Source organism: Martes martes (assembly GCF_963455335.1).
Source record: "Martes martes genome assembly, chromosome: 6".
NCBI lineage: Eukaryota > Metazoa > Chordata > Mammalia > Carnivora > Mustelidae > Martes > Martes martes.
Genome location: NC_137893.1, coordinates 90,168,099 through 90,185,696, shown reverse-complemented (window position 1 = coordinate 90,185,696; position 17,598 = coordinate 90,168,099). Strand labels below are relative to the sequence as shown.

At 58.3% G+C, this 17,598-nt stretch overlaps 1 protein-coding gene across 3 annotated transcripts in view; it reads right to left on the bottom strand.

Annotated features, from left to right (window-relative positions):
• Nucleotides 1-698: 698 nt before the first annotated feature.
• TMEM63B (transmembrane protein 63B) overlaps nucleotides 699-17,598 on the bottom strand; it is a 23,012-nt gene continuing 6,112 nt past the window's right edge. The window contains exons 3-25 of one of the 3 annotated variants that reach the window (XM_080805294.1): nucleotides 16,827-17,009; nucleotides 16,466-16,545; nucleotides 16,192-16,233; nucleotides 15,134-15,224; nucleotides 13,635-13,672; nucleotides 12,566-12,708; nucleotides 12,412-12,463; nucleotides 11,791-11,899; nucleotides 11,123-11,193; nucleotides 9,165-9,245; nucleotides 8,662-8,785; nucleotides 7,903-8,036; nucleotides 7,652-7,789; nucleotides 7,381-7,534; nucleotides 6,289-6,395; nucleotides 5,960-6,046; nucleotides 5,686-5,751; nucleotides 4,306-4,468; nucleotides 3,599-3,704; nucleotides 2,432-2,599; nucleotides 2,048-2,163; nucleotides 1,787-1,867; nucleotides 699-1,507 (exon numbers count right to left, since the gene is read on the bottom strand). In XM_080805294.1, coding sequence (XP_080661420.1) covers nucleotides 1,316-1,507; nucleotides 1,787-1,867; nucleotides 2,048-2,163; nucleotides 2,432-2,599; nucleotides 3,599-3,704; nucleotides 4,306-4,468; nucleotides 5,686-5,751; nucleotides 5,960-6,046; nucleotides 6,289-6,395; nucleotides 7,381-7,534; nucleotides 7,652-7,789; nucleotides 7,903-8,036; nucleotides 8,662-8,785; nucleotides 9,165-9,245; nucleotides 11,123-11,193; nucleotides 11,791-11,899; nucleotides 12,412-12,463; nucleotides 12,566-12,708; nucleotides 13,635-13,672; nucleotides 15,134-15,224; nucleotides 16,192-16,233; nucleotides 16,466-16,545; nucleotides 16,827-16,985 — 2,502 coding nt within the window. In that variant the 5' untranslated portion in view covers nucleotides 16,986-17,009 and the 3' untranslated portion in view covers nucleotides 699-1,315. The remainder of the gene's footprint in view (nucleotides 1,508-1,786; nucleotides 1,868-2,047; nucleotides 2,164-2,431; nucleotides 2,600-3,598; nucleotides 3,705-4,305; nucleotides 4,469-5,685; nucleotides 5,752-5,959; nucleotides 6,047-6,288; nucleotides 6,396-7,380; nucleotides 7,535-7,651; nucleotides 7,790-7,902; nucleotides 8,037-8,661; nucleotides 8,786-9,164; nucleotides 9,246-11,122; nucleotides 11,194-11,790; nucleotides 11,900-12,411; nucleotides 12,464-12,565; nucleotides 12,709-13,634; nucleotides 13,673-15,133; nucleotides 15,225-16,191; nucleotides 16,234-16,465; nucleotides 16,546-16,826; nucleotides 17,010-17,598) is intronic. The other 2 variants (XM_080805295.1, XM_080805296.1) reach the window with 2 other exon arrangements.

The following is a 17,598-nucleotide window of genomic DNA, read 5'->3' as shown; positions in this document are numbered from 1 at the left end:
ACATTTATTAGGTGTTTTCCATGGGCCAGGCGCTGGGCCAAGTGGGCACTTGCATATCTTATCTCATGTAATCCTCACAGCAAACCCACACCTGACCCTAGAGCCAACTCCCTGAGGAGTAAATGCCTTAGAACACATAATACAGCCACTTAGCATAATTCCAGAAACATAACGCCTGCTCAAGAAGTTGTAGCAACAATGACAACAAATAATATTATTTGCTGGATTACTGTCACCCCATTTTCTTGCCTCTCCCTTTGGGAACCACCTGCCGAGTCTTCTAGAAGTAGCCCTCCTGGGATCTTCCTCCTCCAGGAAGCCATCTTCCTGGACCAGTGGAGAACCTGTGGTTTTGCCAGGCCTTTCTCCCTGAATATCCACCCCATTTGTGTGGCTTTTGGGGATTCAGAAAGTGGATTTATGTCCCTGTGAGCAGTCCCACCATTTCCTCAGGGCAGGGAGTAGCGATGGAGCTGAGGGCTGATACCGGATGGGGGTGCCAGTGTGACCGCAGCAGGCCCCTCCTGCCCAAGACTCCCCTTAAGTCTCCTGGGCCTGTTCTCTCCTCTCCCTGGAGAAACTGAGGTCCGGCATCAGAAGTCTCTGCCCAGGCACTGGACAAGTTCTCCAGATATGGAGCAGGGTGCTCAGTCCCCAGCCCATGTGCCCAGGGCAGCAGCACAAATCAGACACCTGCCTCAGAGCTTTTCTTTTCATTTTTATTTTAAAGGAAAAAAAAAAAAAACAGTGCAAAAACCCATTTTCCAGTGTCAGCCATGCCCACCCCCACCCCTAGGTCGCCTCCCTGACTGGGGGCCTGACTCTTCCTCCCACTCTGCAGCCCCTCCCCCTCATGCAACCCACACGGGGCTGGAGGCTCCACTTCCCTGGAGTGCCAGATCCCAGGGGGGCTCAGGAGGGAGGAAAGAACTGGGGGGTGCAGCCCCTGATCTGCCTGGGCCACTCCCCAGGTCTCCAGCCACGGCACCAGGTACCCCTCTTGGCTCTCAATAACCCTTTCCTGACCACACTACTAGCTTGGGGGGCACCGATCTGGGGGAACCCTGTCCGCACCCCTCTTTGCCCCGGGTCCGGCTCGGGGCTCTTCTCACTGAGGTTGGGGGTTCCCTCCCTCCCTCCATGGTGGGGGAGAGTGGTGAGATCCCCAGGTTTAAATACCTTAATGAAAGCAGGGGATGGGGGACGAAGGGGCTTTAGATCTAATAAATTATTAGCGTTTTTTTTTTTTTTTTAGTGTCCGTGGGGGGCAGGTGGGGTGGGGGCAGGGCGTGGCCTCCAGGGCCCCTCCCTCCCCTTACTGGTGAATCTCATTCTCTATGAGGCTGTCCTCATAAGACTGGAAGTCTGTGTCCGTGAGGCCATCAGGCGGCATCAGCAGCTCCTCATCTTGGGACGAGGACAACGGGGGCTCATCCCCCGAGCTCCCAGGACCCCCATCCCCATCCCCGTCCACCTCCGAGTCCTGCAGCACCTGAGCGATGTATTTCTGAAGGGGGAAAGGAGTAGAGGGTGAGGGTGGACAGCTGCTCCCCATGGCAAGGGACCGACTGGGGGACCTCAGGGTCTCTGGGGAGCAGGACAGTGAGCCTCCCAGAGGGAGAGGTGGGGCAGCCCCCTCAGTGAAGCCAGATCTCTCCCTGCCCTGGGGGCTGGAACAGGCTTCACTTCCTGGAGGACTAGTGGGACCCCTGGTTTTGGGCGGAGCCTCAGTCAGCAACTCCACACCCCCCCCCCCCGCCCTTCCACAATGAATCCGGGTACTCACCGCAGATTTGGGGACAGCAGCAGCAGTGGGGGGCCGTCCATTGCTTCTGGGGTCCACAGCATCTGTCTCCGTGTGCTCAATCTTGAGGAGTCCAGAACGAGTCAGGGAGTGGGGAGCTGTCCTTGTTCTCAGTCGCCATCACAACCTCATGCCTTCCTGATCCCCTTGCTGCCCCGCCCTCAGCTCCCACCCAGCCCCCTGCTCCCCTGCACCCCCTTGAGCTTTTGCCCTCAGCCATCCCCTGCCCCCCTCGCCCCACACCTTGTAGTTGTGGGCACTGAGGTATTTGAAGTGTCCGAAGCAGACGTGGCAGAGACAGATGACGATGGTGATGACCAGGACCACGAATGTGAACATGGACGTGGGGGCTAGGAACCCTGGTGGGGGGGACGCAAAGGATGGGGCTGCTACCTCTCCTCTGGGCACCCCCTCCCGGGGCCCCACAACCCTACTTTGGCTACCTTCTGAATGCAGTCCTGCATTCCTATGTGCCGTGGCCTGACTTGGCTTCTCCTGGGCTCCTTGCCTGCAGTCCTTGGCCACCACGGGCTCTCCCATGGCTTGCTCTGCCTCACTCTGGATGGCACCCTCCCCCACCCTGCCCTGCCGCCCCCCGGGGCGGTGTGAGTGTGGGGCGGCCCTCACCGGTGCGCATGGTGGAGAAGAAGAGCAGCCAGAAGAGGCAGAGGATGGGTGCGGCCACCACCTGGTTCACAGCCCCTGAGTGGATCTTCTTGTCCAGCTTGGCCGGCAGGTAGGCGTAGTAGAGATTGTACCTGTCTACCAGGTGTTTCAGCAGCATGTACATGAGCCCTGGGGGAAGCCACATGGGCCCTGACCTCGGAACCAGTGCCGCGGGGCCTCTGTGTGTTCGTCCCAGCTCGTTCTAGTCCTTTCCAGATGGTTGAGAGGCTGGCCTCCCTCCTCCTGTCCCAGCCCCAGTCCGGGACAGAGCCCCAAGCCCATCGCAGGAGCACACAGTGTCCCCTTCCTCAGGCTCCCTGCCTCCTTCCACGGCCCCTCACTGAAAATCCTACTGTTAAAAGTCCATACTTTGGGTCAATGAGCTTCTTCTTAAACCCCCCCCCCTTTTTTTTTTCCTACCCTGTCCCTACACAGAGGAGTATAAATTAGGTGGTAAATTCTGTTTTCCTGGGGCCTGAGGGAAGGGGAGCTTTTGAAAGGATGAGGAGGTTAGTTTGGGAGTCTGGAGCCTTCAATAACCAGGGAGGGTGGTTAAGGGGTTAGGGTATGATAAGGCAGACAGCAGAGGTAACTAGTAGGATGACAGCTGCAGAGAAACTGCTAGATTTCAGAAGGAAGAACTGCTTAGTCTGAGGTGCACAGCTCATTTACTACGGGGTACCTCTGTGAGCAGCAAGAGCCCAGCCCCGCCCTGGACTCCAAAGGTCATTCCTAAGCTTACGGGACTGTCTCCAAGTGTAGCGGCGGACCCCGTGTAGGAGTGTGTGTGTGTGTGCATGTGTGGGAACACCACTGGGGACATGTGATGTATGTCTGAGTATATCAGCTGAGTGAAGGCACTTGGTGTGGATGAATATGGCCATGTCGGGGTCACTCTGCTCAGGGGCCTGGCACACCAGCTGGGGCCAGCCTGAGCTGAGATGGCTTTCCCCCTCCACCCCCTCAGGCCGGGCCCCAGACTGAGGCAGGGACCAGGCGGGAGGCCCGAGGGGCCGGTCTCCCAGCCAGGGCCCTGTCCACTCGGGGTGGCCTGCCTTACTAGAGTGAAGCGGGTGAGGTCCTGGGTCCCCCCGAGCAGGGCCCAGGTCCCGGCGCGGCGGTGCCTACCGAAGGGCACGATGATGGGGCAGGTGATACTGTAGGTCATGACCACCGTGAAGACGCACATCATCCAGGCGTAGGCTGCGCCAAACTGGAACTCGTAGGCCTGATGCTGGGGGGGAGAGGGGCAGGAGGGCGGCTCAGGGATGGAGGGACAGGCTAGAAGGGCACAGGGAGGGAGGGAGGGACAGGCTAGAAGGGCGCAGGGCAGGTAGGAGGGGGCAGGAGGCCAGGAACGAAGCCGTGGGGAAAAGGAACCCAATATCCAGGGTGGGGCAGGGCGAAGCGGATGGAAAGAGGGGCTGAAGCTGAGGGGGAGTTCAGGGTGGGTACAGTGATGGGCCATGGGTTGAGGGGCGGGGGACCTTTGAGAGATCAGGGGCTGGCAGGTGGCTAGGCCTGGGGGATGGGATGCCCAGGGCCCTCATGTGGGGTTAGGGCTCAAAGACCCTAGGTCTAGGGACCCGGACCTCCCCAGACTCCCATCAGAACACTAGACTGTCAGGACTGGCTGGGTTATCTATGTTGATCCATCGCTGCACATATGGGAAAACTGAGGCTCCAGATAGGAAGGGGATAGCCCAGGGCCACGGAACTGGGTCCCCCAAGTTCCAGCAGCCCTGAGCCCCCACACCCTAGCATGGCCGCCACTGTTTCAGACTGGGCCCACCAGGGGGCGCTGCGTGGGCCGCTGCGGCCCCAGGCGGCCGTACCCGCTTCACGTTGCGCCTCTCGGCGGCAGAGCGCGCCAGGCAGAGCCGGATCATGTACATGAGCAGGCCTGGGATGCGCAGCAGGTCCATGGCGTTGCCGATAAAGGCGGAGGCAATGACGTAGTTCACGAAGAAAGCGCCGTTGTCGGGTAGGAACACGCACCTGCGGGCACCAAGTGCTCCAGCGCTGCCCTCTCGGGCGACCCAGCGGTTGCCTGCCCACGGCCAGCATGCCAGCACGCCACACCTCCGCCCCCGACGCGCCTTCCTTCGTGGGGACACCCCAGCTCAGCCCGCAAGCACCCATGCCCCGGTGCCCCCCAGAGCGCGAGCCCCAGGGCAGGTGAGACTGTCCACAGACATGTCCAACACCCTCAGTGTGAGTGGATGCAACCCAAGGGTGTGAGCCTGGAGGTGCCCAGAGAACTTGTGCCCTATAAAGACCATGAAGAGTGCTCCGCACCCCTAAGACCACCAATGTTCAGGGTATGACTGCCTGAGATCCCCACAAAGGTCGTGAGACTAAAAGACCCCCTAAGAGTGTAAGCCCTAAGAATACCCAGAATGTACCCCCTTAGACCTTGAATTAAGCCACAGTTACCCCCAGAGTGTGAGCCTCAGACACCCCCAGAATGCAAGCTCCACAGACCCTTCCTCAGAGATCTTCAAGGTGGGGAGCCCCAGAACCTTTGTCAAAGCCTGTGACACCCCAAGTGTGAGCCCAAGATTTTTACAGATGGCTTATAGTAAGACCCCTAGATCTTGTGCTCATATATACAGTCATGGTACGTGGCTCTCCATCCCCTCACCCCCAAACAGCCTCCTAGGGCTTCCCAGAAAAGGTACCCCATAAGGAACTCCACAGTCACACTTCTGGATAAAAGCCTGAAACTGCAGAGGTCTTCCCATGACTTGTGTCCCATAAACCCCCCAAGTATGAGCCCCATAGTTCCCCATACTCTGGAGTTGTGAGCCCAAGATTTCCACAGATATTTAAAAGTGTGGGCTCCAAGGACCTTCAGGGGTACCCCCAAGTCATTCCCAAATTATGACCAAGATCCTACTACAGATGTCTCCTGTGTGAAATTTGACTGCTGGAGTTAATCCAAGAATACAAGCTCTATAGGCTATCACAGAAATCCCCCAGTGTGGGTTCCAGAGCCCCAAATATACCTTGAAGGTACCCTCTACATGGGTTCCCAGAGAACGAGCCCCAACAAAGACCCCAGGGACATCTCCCACGTCTTATACCTGAGCGCTGTGGTGTCATCTTGGTATGACTCTGCCCTGCCATCTGAGCCCCCAACCCCCACCTCTGGTGTATCTCAGGCATATCCCCCCACCCCCTGGTCTTTTTCCCTGGGGGCCCAGGTCACTCACTCAAACCGAATAGCTGCCTCAGCCAAGAATTTCTTGTCAAAGAGCCAGCGGAAGAAGAGGTCCAGGCTGGAGAGGAGGAGTAGAAAGGTGTGGTGGGGGGCTGGAATGGCCCAGAACACCAAGGGAGATGGAGTCTAGTCCATGAGCCTCTGGGGATGCCCCCCAGACATGGGTCCCCCAGCTCTGTGAGGGAAGTGGGAGCCTGAACTACTCCCCTTGCCCATCCTGCCCCTCCCCACCATCCCCAGCTCCCATTCCATCCTCTGCAACCCACCTGCTCAGTCCCAGCGAGGGCAGGAGCAGCACCATGAAGATGAGAAAGGTGTAGCACTTATGCATGGTGGTCCTGTTCTCCCCAGAGCTGGGGCGGGGGCACAAGGGCAGAGGTCAAGTGAACCAGCACCCCCCGCCCCAGGCCTGCTCCCCCAGCCAGTATGGTATCTGCTGGGGTGGGGGCCTCCCAGTGTGAGATGCTGGCCAGCCTCCCTTCCCTGGCAGCTCTGGGACTGCCTGGGGCAGGGAGGCCACAGGGGAGAGGGCTTCCCAGCAGGGACGGCCAGACACCTAAGAGGCCCAGAGCACAGGGCATGTGCGGTGTCTCACCGTGTCCAGTGAGCTTCGAAGAAGGCCGAGTAGTAGACGATGGTGGGGAGCAGGGCCGAGAAGCACCACAGCAGCAGGGTGGGGAAGAACTGAGTGATGATGGGGTTCTGCGGTGGAGCACAGAGGAGCGTTTCAGGCGGGGGCTGTCTAGCAGGCCCCTGTCTAGCATGCTTGGCTTACCTGCCCCCTCCCCCTCTAAGCCCCAGGCCCCATGGCTCTTGGGGCCCCGTGGCAGAAATCCAGAACATTGCAGGGCCAGAGGGAGGGTGGGGGCCAGTCTCACGAATACCACTGCAGGGGGAGTTACTGTCATGGTTAGCATTGGCTGAGTACTTCCTAAGTGCTGGGCACTGATCATGGGCTTTATGTGTATGGATCTTCCCAACAATGCTATTGGCCCATTTTACAGATGAGCAAACTAAGGCAAAAAGAGATTCAGCAGGTTACCCAGCTAGGTGAGCAGTGGTGTAGGGATGGGAACCCAGGCCAACTGGGTCTGGTGTATTTTGCTCTTATCACTCAGGAATTTTCAAACTGTCTGACTTTGGACTTTGAGGCTCCAAGAAGGTATGCTGTGTGCATGGCAGGAGGAGTGAGGGAGGAGCTGGTGGAAATAACCCCTCACTCTATGGACATCTGAGCAGCCTTGCTTTCCACACTGGGGTTCACCTAAGAGTCCTTTTGATAAAGGCATCAGAATCTAAGCTCGGAAGCCAGTGTTGAAGTCTGAACCTCTGTTGTTCTGTTGGAGAGATGGGGTGGGGGGGTGGTGAGGAGAAGGAGACTTGTCCGAGGTCACATGGTCAGTTAAAACTGGCCTGGGCTCACTCTCTTCTCTGGTATCTTTCTAGGGCTGTGCAAACCCAAGGGTGGTGTCTCTCGGGGGAAGGTGGCAAGGGCATTCCTAGAGGGCTCTGCAGCCTGTGGTCACAGGGAGCTCTTGATGGGGCTGGGCTGGCCAAGCAGAACTGGAGCTAGCCTGGGCCAGAGGGCATTCTGGCTCCCCGCCCCCCTCCCGCAAAGAGGGCTCCGAGGTCTGGTATCTGTGTCTCGGGACCCAGCAGAGGGGATGGTATGGGGCCTGGGTCTCACATTGAGGTACTCCACAGGCTTGGTGACATTGAACTTGTCCATCGTGGTAATGATGATGGCAGGGGTGGTGAGGAAGAAGAGGAGGATGAAGAGGACGACATTGATGACCAGGCAGCGCAGCCACCAGATGAAGCCTCGGATGGAGAGGTGCTCCCTGGAAGGCAGAGGCGAGGGTCATTCTAGGGACACCCCAGCCCTGCCTCCCTTCCCCTGCCCCTGCTGCAGCCACCAGGCCGCACAAAGCCTGTCCCGGCCGCCCCGCAGTGCTCACCAGTAGATGTTCTGGGGGTCGGGGGCGTAGGACACAGTCCAGTTTGAGATGTGCAGGGACTCGCTGCAGGACGAGGCGCGTGGCTCCCCACGGCAGGTGCAGCCCTGGCACTTACACACGTTGAAGTCCTTGAGGATGCTAGGGGAGGGGCGCTGGTTACTGCCAAGGGCTGGCCATGAGCTTGGGGACCCAGGAGTCACGCTAGTCCCCAGGGCACCCGGATGGGGATGGGCCGCAGGGCAGGGGCTCACATGGCGGTGATGGTCTCATTGTGGAAGGTGACAAAGGCCATGCCAAGAGGCTTCTCGTTCACCTTCTCCTTCTCCCGCTTGTAATCCTCCTTCAGCTTCTGCTCCAGCTTCGTGTAGTACTCGATGGCCTCCACCTGCCGAGGGCAAGCGAGCTGGTGGGGGGGCTCTGGTCAGAGGGCCAGGCCGCTCCCCAGCACGCTTGGCGGCACTGACCCAGGCCTTACTCCAAGCCAGGCACTGCTCTAGCCTTTCTATGCGTTAACTCATGTAACCTTCACGGCAATCCGGAGATGGGTACCAGTAGCTCCATCTTACAGAGGAGGAGACTGAGGCACAGAGCAGTCGAGAAACTTCACCGAAAGCCACAGAGTCAGTAAATACAACACAAGGCTGTTCTCTTGGCTGAGCCCTTCTGATTTGGGGTTTGTAAACTTGGGTCACTGCATGGATGGGGACGAACCCAATAGGGGAACCGGGGCTTCAAGGACTGTAGGGACAGGTGGGGGCCCTGAGGGCAGGGCTGCACTCTGCTCCCAGTCCCGGGCCCCCCAACCCTACCCCACCTCGGGGCCTAGCCTGCTCTGGGAGTCTGTTTACCTTTGGCTGGTTATGTGCAAGGCCCATTTGTGTGCGTGTTCCTGGGGTCAGGGGACCCAAGTCTGGAATGTGTCCATCTCTACTGTGGCTGGTCTTCCCGGGATCTGGCCACCTCTTCCCCATACCCAGCTGGAGCTCTGGGAACCCAGGGTCACCTCGTACCTGCTCACAGCCTCGTACCACGCAGCAGCAAAGGTGGCCGCAGGGTTTGGGGTTGATCATGGTGGGGACATTCTCCTTGCTCTGGAGGTTTGTGAAGTAGAGTTTCCCCCGCTCGGCCTTCTTCCTGTGAGACACAGGTGCCCAGTCACCCACTGGCCCAACTGGGGCCAGGAATGGCAGGGAGGGCGGGTAGGGAGCTCAGCTCAGGGGTCTTCTATGTCCACTCCCTAAGGACAGGGGTGAGCTTACAATCGGATCAGCTTAAAACACATAGTTCAGATACGCCTCTATTCAAGGGTCTACCCGCCCATCCCTTAAGGGCCAGAAATTCTTTCTATGATTTGGCCTGAGTTTCTCATACTGCAGCTGAAGAAGGGTATGTCCTCAGATTAAAATCACTATGCCCTGGGAAACACCTGGAAGGGAAGCTGGGTTCCCGTGGGGCAGCCAGGATGCCCCCTGCAAAAGGCAGGGACCCCTCCTGTGTCATCCCCTCCCATTACCTCTCGGCATCGAGGAACATAAGACGAGCCACGTTGTAACATGGGCGAGCTTCAAGAACCGTGCAGTTGGGATAGGCCTCCCTGAAACACAGTCCACCATCATCGTCTGTAGGGACCCCGCCCACCTGCCTGCCACCATACATCAGGCCTGGGCCAACAGCTCAGACCTTAGCTGCTCAGTAAACACGTGCTGAATGAATGAATCTATGAGACGGTCATTTCCTCATGCTCACCCCCTCGATCCCCCAAACCCCAATTAGGACCACAGTCTCCCCCACTCCTGCTTAAAGGCTGGCCACTAAATTTAATCACAGTCTGCTGCTTAAACAAAACCAGAAGCTGACCCCTGAAACAGACAAGCTGAACTCTGAGCTCCCCACGGACACCCATCGGGTCTGGTATGAAACACACAGTACATGTACAGCACCTGTGTGCTGAATGGATGCCTGGTTCTCGGGGTTTACTTCCTCACTGCAGGCAGGACCCTGTCGGAGTCCCCCCAGCCTACCCTGCTGGAAACAGTACCCCTTCCTGACTCCTTCACTCTGTCCCTCTCCCTGCTTTGGTTTTCTTCTCGGCGCCTACCCCTGCTTGACGCCATGTCTGTTACTAGTTTGTTTGTTTATTATCTGCCTCGTCCACCGGGATAGGAGGTGAGGGAAGAGGCTGCTTCTTTTTTTTGTATACTGCTGAAACCCCAGCCCGACTCCAGCGCAGGCGCACCGCAGGTACTCAGTAAGTATGGGTTGTTAAAGGCTTACCAGTCCAAGCCGACAGCTGATTCCAACAGGACAGTAATATTCAAATGTCACCTAATTCTGAGCACACGCTGTCCTTAATCCTGACCCAGACTGCCCCCTAATGCTGATCACGGCTCGGACTCCAGATAGGATCCCAAGTCGCTCTTGTACTGACTGAGGATGATCTAATTTTGACCGCTGTTCTGTAACTTCTGGGAGGGCAGGGCCTGTTTCTAATTTGTTTATGTGTGGGGTATAGAAGGTGACAAGACAGGTGTGTTGAATGAATGAGTATCCATCCGCTATTGCTGATCACAAACCACTCATCGGTGGGCTGCCAAGGGGTCTGCAATCTTACCCTGGCCAGACACTGCCTCCCAGTCTGGTTCTGATCCAGAACAACTGACTTCCGATCCAGGCCACTTAATGGTGGATCTAGACCTCTCCAAGTCCTGATCCTGATCACCAAGGTCCCTTATCAAGGCCACTGGCCAACTCCTAATTCTGGCCACAGACCGACCTCAGACCAAACGCTCAACAGACCCTGCACCGGCTCCTAAGGCCCACTTTCCCCAGGGGAACACCCGAGCGCTTAATGACCTTTCATTTATTTTTATGGCCCCAAGGCCCACCGCAGTGCTTTGGCCTGGCATCATCTGAGAAAGTCTGCTGAGTGTACAGGTGAATGTATGACAGGATCCCTAACCCTGTCCACACATTGTCTCAGTCACATGGCACTCCTGGAGGAGGGTATTCCCCTCCCCACAAAATAGAGCTCCAGAGCTGGAAAGAGCCTCGGCGAACATGCACACCAGGGCTCCCTCAGTATCCATGAAGGCCAAGGAGCTTCTTCCTCCTGGTCTGCACACAAACCTCAGAATGTCACATCGAAGTCTGAAGCCACACACCTCAAAGGGCCCATGGACCCTGAGTCAACAACCCACGACCCAGTTTAAGCTGGGTGGGGGTGGCAGGGGAGGGGACAGGACCCCACTTTTCTCACTTTTCAAGTATTTCTTCTATTTCCCCTGTTCTGGCAGGTGCCTCTCACCCAGCCCAAGTGCTGGAATACCCTGGACTCATGTCATCTTCCCGTGGTCTCACCTCCATCCCTGCATCAGCCCCAGACCTCAGTGCGAGGGCAGGAGGAGTCTAAGGGGCTGAACGGCAAAGAAGGGCTCACAGGACCTGGGGTTGGGGGTAGGAGTGGCCACTCACTCAAAATGCTTCTTGATCTTTTCTGACTCTGCATATTTGGAGATTCCGTTGATGAAAAGAGTCCGCTTCACCTGGGGTGAGAGGGGAGTGGGTCTGCCTTCCGGAGGAGGTTCGAGAATGTGCCAGGACGGTGAGGGGAACAAGGAGCTGAAGGGTGGGAGGAGGCCTTCGGGATAAGCCAGGTCCCAGGGCAAGCCAGGAGAGTGTATCTCATTGAAATCAGGCAGCAAGCTTAATGAAAGAGCCATCTGGCCTCTTGCTCCTGAGCGGTCATTGGGGGAGAGGAAAGGGGGGCCGGCTCTCTTGACCCTCAGGCCATAAGGGCCCGGCGCCATGGCTGGCCTGGTGACGAATGCAGAGTGTTTGTTACTACCACAGCATCCCCACGGCTGTTTCCTGGGGGCCAGGCACAGCACAGGTGCTTTCCATGGGTCCATCACCTCCCGTTCCCTCCGACCTCAGGAAGGTTCTGTTGTCCCATTTTACAGACAGGGAAGCTGAGGCTTAGGGAGATCACTTAATGTGGATAGGGGCTCTCGAGCTGCAGGGCCAGGATGGGAACCCAGGTGGCCTCCTCCTGGCACAGACACCCCTTAGGGCTGAGGCAAGCAAGGAGGACGGAAGGGAAGAGGCTGGGGCGGGGCAGGCTGGGGCTCTGCTCCACTCACCAGGTCGTCCTCCTTGTAGCGCATCTTGGAGGTGTGTCTCCGCATGCTGTAGACGGTGAGCAGCAGGTACAGGAAGGCGAAGGAGGTGTGTAGCCACAGCAGGTTGTTCCTGGGAGGGCAGAGGGGGACATGGAGCCACTGGGGATGGCAACACACCCCGTACCAGGGCTGAATTCACAGCGGGTACGGGGCTCCCGCTGTGAATTCAGCCCTGGTACGGGGGCCCCCCTTCTGCCCCAGGTCTTTGGGCACGGACCCCCTCCCGGGGCAGGCCCCACATTCCACGTTATCCAGGCCCCAAGATTATTCCACTACAGCTGAAATGGCCCCAAGAGGTCATCTCTTGCTGCCCTGCCCACTGGCTACACTGCTTCCCACCCCAACTGCCCGCTGCCATCTTTCCTTGGCCTGCGGTCACACAGCTACTTCTGTGTCTGGTCATCCCTGGGGCTCCCCGACAGACCTCCACCTCCTCTGTCTCCAGTCCAAATCCTCGGGGCCCCACAGCCTCGTCACCAGCCTCAGCCACCTCTCCCTACCGTGTGCCCCCTTGTACCCCTCCCTGTCCCAGCTAGACTCTGGTGAAGACCCTGACCTCCCTGACCAGCTTCCCCACCTTACCCTGATTTCAGGTTGGCAATGGTGGTTCTCCCAAAGCTGTAGGCATTGTTCTCTGGGGAGGGGGTAAGAAGAGGGAGAGGACGATGCTGGGGTCAGAACACGGGTCCTCTCACCCCCGATCCTCTGCTCCCCCCCCATCCTTCCCCTCACTGACCCAATAGGTCCCCTGAGAAGTTGACAGGCAGCACAATGCCCACAGAGAGGACACCCACGACGACCAGCAGCCCGATGATGTGCCGCTGGAAGGACAGGTAGTGCACGGCATCACCCCCACATTTGTCCCGGATCTCATCATCCCTGCAGGTGAGGGGCGGCAGAGGATGTAGGTGAGGCCCGGGGCAGCCGAGGGGTCACAGCTTGCCTGTCTTGCCTGCCCCCACCCCATGTCCCCCCCAGCCCCTGCTGGTCTGGCACCACTGTGGCGGTGGGGTGGGGTCTCTGGGCCCCCTATCTTTTGGGAAGGGAGTGGGGAGAAAGGGAGAGGGAAGAGGAAGGAAGGGAGAAGAAGATAGAGGAGTGGAATAGAGGGGCGATGGGGAAGGCCGCAGAGAGAGGAAGACAGGGTGAGAGATGTGAAACAGAAGGGTATGGAAAGGGCAGGTGAGGAGGAAGAGAGGCAGGTTGGTGGGAGAGGTAGAAACAGGAGGGAGGACCTGGGTTGGGGCCACAGTGGTGCCTTATGGGTGCTGGAGAAGCACAGACGTGGGGCACCGGAGCAGGGGCCCTGGGGCCCGGGCCGGGGCAGTGGCGGTGCTGACCTGTCCGGGCCTCCTGCCTCTCTCAGCGCTCATTGCCTGCCTGCTGCACTCGGGCTCCATCTCCTGACTTCTGCCTGCTGGATACTGGCTCCTGCCTGTTGCTGGCTGCTCCCAGCCTGCCTGCTGCCCCCACCCGCTGGCTGCACGAGGCTCTGAGGTGGGGGGGCTCCAGCCTCTGCCCTCGGGGTGGGGGACGGCAGGGGCTCGGATAGCTGCGGGCAGAGTGGGCCCACCAGGCAGGGGGCACACAGGAGATGGGGTGGGGGTAAGGTGAGGCGAGCTCAGGGGACTACGGAGGCTGGGACCCCAGGGCCTGGCCTCCTGGAGTAGGGAGCAGGCTGCTGGGCTGGCTGGGAGCACTAAAGGCCCTCAAAGCTGCTGGCGGCTGGACTTTGTGGGGAAGTGACAGGTTCTCAAGTTTCTCTGTTTCTCTCTCTCCTTAGAGTCTGAAGACTGTTCACTTACTTTATCCTGAAGATGGCTGTCAGCCAGGAACAGAAACCCTAGGGGACAGAGGGCTATCAGCTGGAGTCCCTACCCCTCCAACCCGAACCTCCCTTCCCCCTCAAATCCCAGTCACTCCATGCTCGTGACCACCTCTGGGCTGTGGCCCACCTTGGCACAACTTCCACAACCTCCTTCCCCTCCCCCCAAAAGCAGCGCACCCCAGAGGGCAAGAGGGAAGGTGCCAGCCCTCAAAGGAGAAAAGGACTAAGGGCAAACTGGGCTATCTGTGGATCTCGTGCCCAGAGCTGTACATCCCTGCAAAAAGCCAACGGGGCAACGCCAACAGAGGAAGGCCTGAAGCTGTATGGGTCAGGGGAGGGATGGGTGGGACTCAGGGTTCTAGCGAGGGCAGTGGGGACCTCCAGACCTGTAGCTAACAAGCGTCTGCAACATGGCTGCCAACAGCAGAGGGGCCGGCCAAACTGCCTGAGTTCCTGCCGCCTTTCTTCCAGCACACCCCAGAGGGACGGATCCCGCATCCCTGTGAGCTGCAGTTCCTACCCTCAAGCCTCCAGGCCTGCCTTCAGCCAGAAACTCACCCCCCTGACAGCAGGCTGGGGACATATGGGGGAGGGCCAGATGGAGAGAATCCTCCCCCACCATCCTCCTAGTAGAAAGGCCGGACTTAACCCAGGATCGGAGAGAAAGGCGCCTTCCAGCTAAGAGGCAGGACTGCTCCCTGTAGTGGACATCACCTGAGTCTGGGGACCATCCAGACACCTCTCGATGGGCAGGGGTGATACCTCTGCTTTGCCACTCACCAGCAGGAGTCCAACTCAGGAGGCTGACTGGCTTCTTCTACTGTGGCTGCTATAAGAGCTGCTGTCCCCAGGGCCCCCAGCCCAAGCTGGACTGACCAGGGCCATCCTGGGGCCTAAAGATTAGAGTTCTGTCTAGGACCCCCATGCTGGCCAAGTGACAGGGGCCAGGCAGGTAACGCCTAAGCACTGGGCCTGACGTAAATGAAGGTCTGGGGACTGCTGAGAATCCCCAGGTACGTGCCTTGTCCACAGGGGCCTCTGTCACTCAGCTATGACCCACAACTGGCCCCACCCTGCTGAGGGCCACCAGGCCACTAGCCTGCCATCTCTGAGCAACACGAAGTCTATGTTTGCTTGATGGACCAGAAAGGCTGCTGTTACTTCTAAAACCCCAAGGGAAAAGGGGTCCTTAGGATTAATCGGGGGGTGGGGGGACAGGCACAGAGTTCTATGTGGGACAAAGTTTGGGATGTGTGATGCTAGGCTGGTGCTAGCTTGGGGGTCACCATGGAGCACAGAGCCAGGAATTCCAAGTCTGGGTGGGTTTCCTGCGGCTCTTAGACAAGTGTTACCCTTGCTGAGGAGAAGGTCACATTCCATAGGTCCTTGACCCTGTACCACTGGAGGCTAAGGCTGCTGAGCCCCCCACCCTGGAGGAGGAGCAGGAGGCAAACAGGTCTGGGGGAGGGCACTCACATTGTCTCTTTGGTCAAAGTCGACGGAGCTGGAGACAGACGTGAGACGCTCATACCGGTCATGACTGTCCCCGTGCATAGCTGAGGCCACACTGGGGGTTGGGGAGGTGAGAGATCAGAGAGCCTGGTGAGTCTGAGCTCCTGGGGAGCAGGGTTGAAGTGGGGGGCTCCCACTCCAGGTCTCCAGGGGCTAGACAAGGCACAGAAAGCGCAGAGGCTGAAGCGGGGAGGAATGACTGCCTTCTCCCTGCCTCCCTGAAATCCGACTCTTTGCTTCAGGAGGCCTGGGGGGTACCAGCGCAGGGCAGTTTAGCAGGGAGGACAGTGTCTTCATCGTTACCCCAGGAGTCTGAAGTAAGAATGTGAGCAGGCCCTGCAGTTCTGGAGCTGACCAGCAGGGGATGGGTTGGGGGGGCAAGAGAGCCAATATTATGCACAGGGCAATGGGGAGCTGAAGGAAAGGATGGACTAGGAGAGCCCCAGAAGGGCTAGGGGTATCGGGGGCTGGGGGATGTTCCCCAGGTGGGCTCCTACCCTCCCCTTTGCCTGACCCCAGCAGCTGCCGAAACTCCAACGCCAGTCCTATAGGCAGAGACAATGATGTGACCTGAAAGGCCAGACTCGGGGCTCCATGGAAAGACCCCCTCCCAGGCCTCCAGAAGGGGTGAGCAGGGAACCCTGAAATATGAAGAACTAGTTGTTAGAGGATGGCAAGCCATGGGTGACGCCCCCTCTTGTCTCTGTGACAAACAGGTGAGTGTACTCTAAGTTCCCTGGAGGACCACCCCTCCAGCCCAGTCACCAGGAGAGCAGGGCACACAGGGAGGGGCTTCTCTCAGGCTGAAAGCCAGACGGGAAAGATGGGGGAGTGAGGCAGAGACAAGTTGGGGAGCCCCCTGCTCTGCAAAGCACACCGCCTGCGTTAACCCGAAACACGAGCCTGCAGAGGAGAAAACTGCAAAGAGAAAAAAGTAACTTGGCAGGAAGAGAAGGGAAGCATGAGAGAAGAAAAGAGAAAGCTGGTTTAGTGGGGGATGAGGGGGCAGGTGCCCCACATACTATTCCTGTTCCACTCGCTCCCTCTCCTGCCGCCGCCGACGCCTGGGGACAGAGAACAGACAGGGTTAACAGGGGTGGTGGGGGAGGGTCCCCAGGGACTGGCAAAGGACAGAGGCCCATGCCCTCATGTCCCCCATGTCCATTCTGGGACTGGCCCCTCTTCATCCCCCCAACAAAGGGGGATGAGAGAGGGCTGGCTCTTATCCCTGGGAAGTAAGTGTGTGTGTGTGCGTGTGTGTGTGTGTACAGGTAAGGGGGAGTCCCAAAGCTTTACCTGTCTGCATCTGTCACCAAGGCCAGCCGCCCGTAGTCCCAAGCCACCTTCCGGAGGATGGAGAACAAGAACAGCAGTGCCTGAGGGCAGAGGGAATGGTTGGCAGGCAGACAGTCTACCCACTGGACTAGCCAGGAGAGCAGGGGAGGAGGGGCTGGGATTTTGTCTTAGAAAGGGATGACCCTGGCTTGGGTGGACGGTCAGGGGCTAGGCTTGGGCTGGGTGATGCGGACCCCTCCTGCAGTTAAGCCTGGGGAGTCAGAGTCAGGTGGAGTGGTTAGGGTAGCAGGTGTTAGCGAGCTATTTACAGGGTGTGGATGCCAAGTGCGGGGTTGCAGGGGGATAGTGTGTGGGCACTCACAAGGAAGCACATGAAGTCAAGAGCCAGCACAGTGGGGACACCCCCAAAGGGCAGGCCCTGCAGGACGGTGCTGCGGATTCGGGCACTGTAGCAGTAGTCCTTGGGGTTGCTGTTGTTGAGGGCCGTAGTGCCCAGAGTGGCCAGAAGGAAGGGCAGCATGGCTGCTACTGCCGCATGGTCCTCCTGGGCAGAGAGAACAGGGGTCAGCTGGCTTGTCCCTGTTCCCCATCATGGCTCCCCGCCGGAGCACGGGGACAGAGAGTGAGGGCAGATCCGCCCGGCAGCCTGGGTGGGTGGAAGCGCTGGCTTCCAGAGATAAGGGCCTGGGGAGGGGAGAGTTGAGTCACATGGATTTACCTTCATTGGCTGTAAGGCTGCGACCCCACCCTGGGTCTGGGGAACTTGGCCCAGATCTGGACTGGGGAGACTGGTTTTTCTAAGTTGGAAGTTGTGAGTCTCTAATGTCTGCCTCCCACCGCCTCCATACACACACACACACACACACACACACACGCTCACACTCACATGTTTGCTTTCTCTTTCTCTGCCTCTCTTTCTCTCTGTCCCTGGAAACTGAGTATGAGGGAAGATGGGGGATGTCTTAGGCCTGAGGATTCAAGCCTAGGAGGATGGCTCAGGAGCCAGCTAGCTTCTCCTTATCTTTTCTTCCAACCTCTTAGAAAAATGGCATTGTTTCATCTGCTTAGAGTTTTCAACTCTGTTAATCACTTTCTCAATACAATTGGCGTAAAAAAAAGAGAGAGAAAGAAAA